Genomic DNA, 2,046 nt, shown 5'->3' on the forward strand with positions numbered 1-2,046 from the left:
AAAAAGTAAAAGTTCCATTTTTTTTTTTTTTTTTGTTTTCTACTTTCACTTATTAATGTTTTAATCGTGATCGAAAATATAAAACTAAAAAAAAATGGATAAATATGGCGAATGTTCCAGAATGAAATGACGAATATTCCAGAATTGTATGACGAATATTCAAGAAAAATTTAGGTTTGGACCTTTTGATGGACATCCGCTCCATTTTTTTTTCGTTATTCTTCGTTGATTTTGTGTTGCTCGGTTGCTTTTTCCTTTTTTTTTTTTTGTTTTGCTCCGTTGAATTTTTTTTTTTTTTTTTTTTTCAAGGACTTATTAGAGCGATTTTTGTTTTAAATAATAATAATAATACTTTTTATTTTTTTATATTCAGGTATAAACCGTACCTGATACAATATAATATATACCTTTCTCTTAAATCAAATCAATATTCGATTTTTTTTATAATTAATAATTTTATTTTATTTTTCTTGTTTTTATTACTAAACCTGAGAAAAATTTTAGTCAAGTTTCGTCTGCTAGTAAAAAAAAAAAAACTTGATTTTCGAGTTATTTAATTAATTTCGAAAATTTATTTATTTTGTATTCCTTCGATTTGATTCCTGGATATTTTCGAAAAGAAACAAAAACAAAACGTTAAAAAAACTGTCACGAAAGTGAACTTTGTACAAAGGTTAAAGGTCAGGTAGGTTTGGTGAAACCCTTTCACACATATCTATCACATTTATCAATTTTTACAAAAAAAAAAAATCATGAACCTGATAAACCTTATCAATTCATTTTTAAAAAAATACTTTCTCCATATTTTTATCCCATTTTTTCCCCATTTTCCCTTTTTTTTTTCAGGTACGATAATACCTTTTTTTTTTTTTTTTTTTTTTTTAATTCCAGAATTAAACAATGTTGGACGTCGAAAATGATTTTAAACCATTTTGTAATGATGATAACATTTTTACATTTAACAAAATCGGATAATAGATGTTTTTTAGAAAATGGCGGATCATCGGAAAGTTTTTTCGTTAGCGAAAGTCTTCCAGTTAATTCAATAATAGGTATTTATTTATTGATATTGAACGATAAAAAAAAACTCGAATCGAACTCGATCGATTTATAAAAATTAAATTATTATAAATAACTCGAGGGTAAATCTCATCGATTCTCGTTTTTTTTTTTTTTTTAATAAACTTTCCCTCGCGAACAGAAAAAGAAAATTTTATCGATACGACTATCGATCGATCGATATCTCGAATCAATTTTTTTTTTTATTATTTTATTTAAATTTAATTAATTACGTAATGAATGAATGAATGAAACAAACAAACAAACAAACAAACAACGAAACGTTTTTCTCTTTCTCATTCAAATTAAAAATTGATTCTTATTGTTTTATTATTATTATTATTATTATTATTATTATTATTATCGTCCATAGATTTGTAATCCATTCATTGATGTAAATCTTTCATCCGTACATCCTCATTTAAAATAATAATAATAATAATAAGAATTGATTGAATTACAATAATTTATTACACAATAATAAAGATTCGAGAGATTCGATATATCGTAGTTTTCGATAAATCGATCGTTGATTATTTTTAACGCGGATTATCGCGAGATTCTGATATGTTTTTGAAATTTTGCGTTTTGTAGGTGTTCTTAAAGTGTTTGGTAATCCATCTGAACAATTTGGAGATATAACGTTAAAACTTCAAAGGCCCGACAGTCCGGTAAAAATAGCAAAAGGATCGAAAAATTTAACACTCGTTAGACAATTAGATAAAGAAGGTATCATCGGTCCTTCTTCTGTTTATGTTAATATACTTTGCGAAAGACGAGGATTATCATCCGATCCTGTAAGTATTGAAATTTTCATTCGTATTGTCCGTCCGTTCGTTGGTTGTTGGTTGTTGTCGGTTGTTGGTTGTTGCACAATTCGTTGCTCAAGAGTCTTAGAACGAGATTCAACCAAGTGTAAATTTTACCAGTTCTATATGTTCGCTGAATTGTAAACACTTGAAGTGAAATGATATAGAGTCATCATCA

General features: G+C 26.4%; 1 protein-coding gene across 1 annotated transcript in view; it reads left to right on the forward strand.

Moving 5' to 3' along the window:
* Positions 1-916: 916 nt before the first annotated feature.
* The window catches only part of Phum_PHUM489430 (uncharacterized protein), a gene marked incomplete at both ends in the record, with an annotated part of 4,398 nt that continues 3,268 nt past the window's right edge, over positions 917-2,046 (forward strand). Inside the window, 2 exons of the mRNA XM_002430487.1 lie at positions 917-1,052; positions 1,654-1,856. Coding sequence (XP_002430532.1) covers positions 917-1,052; positions 1,654-1,856 — 339 coding nt within the window. The remainder of the gene's footprint in view (positions 1,053-1,653; positions 1,857-2,046) is intronic.

This window comes from Pediculus humanus, genomic scaffold (assembly GCF_000006295.1).
Source record: "Pediculus humanus corporis 1103172108259 genomic scaffold, whole genome shotgun sequence".
NCBI classification, from domain to species: Eukaryota; Metazoa; Arthropoda; class Insecta; order Psocodea; family Pediculidae; genus Pediculus; species Pediculus humanus.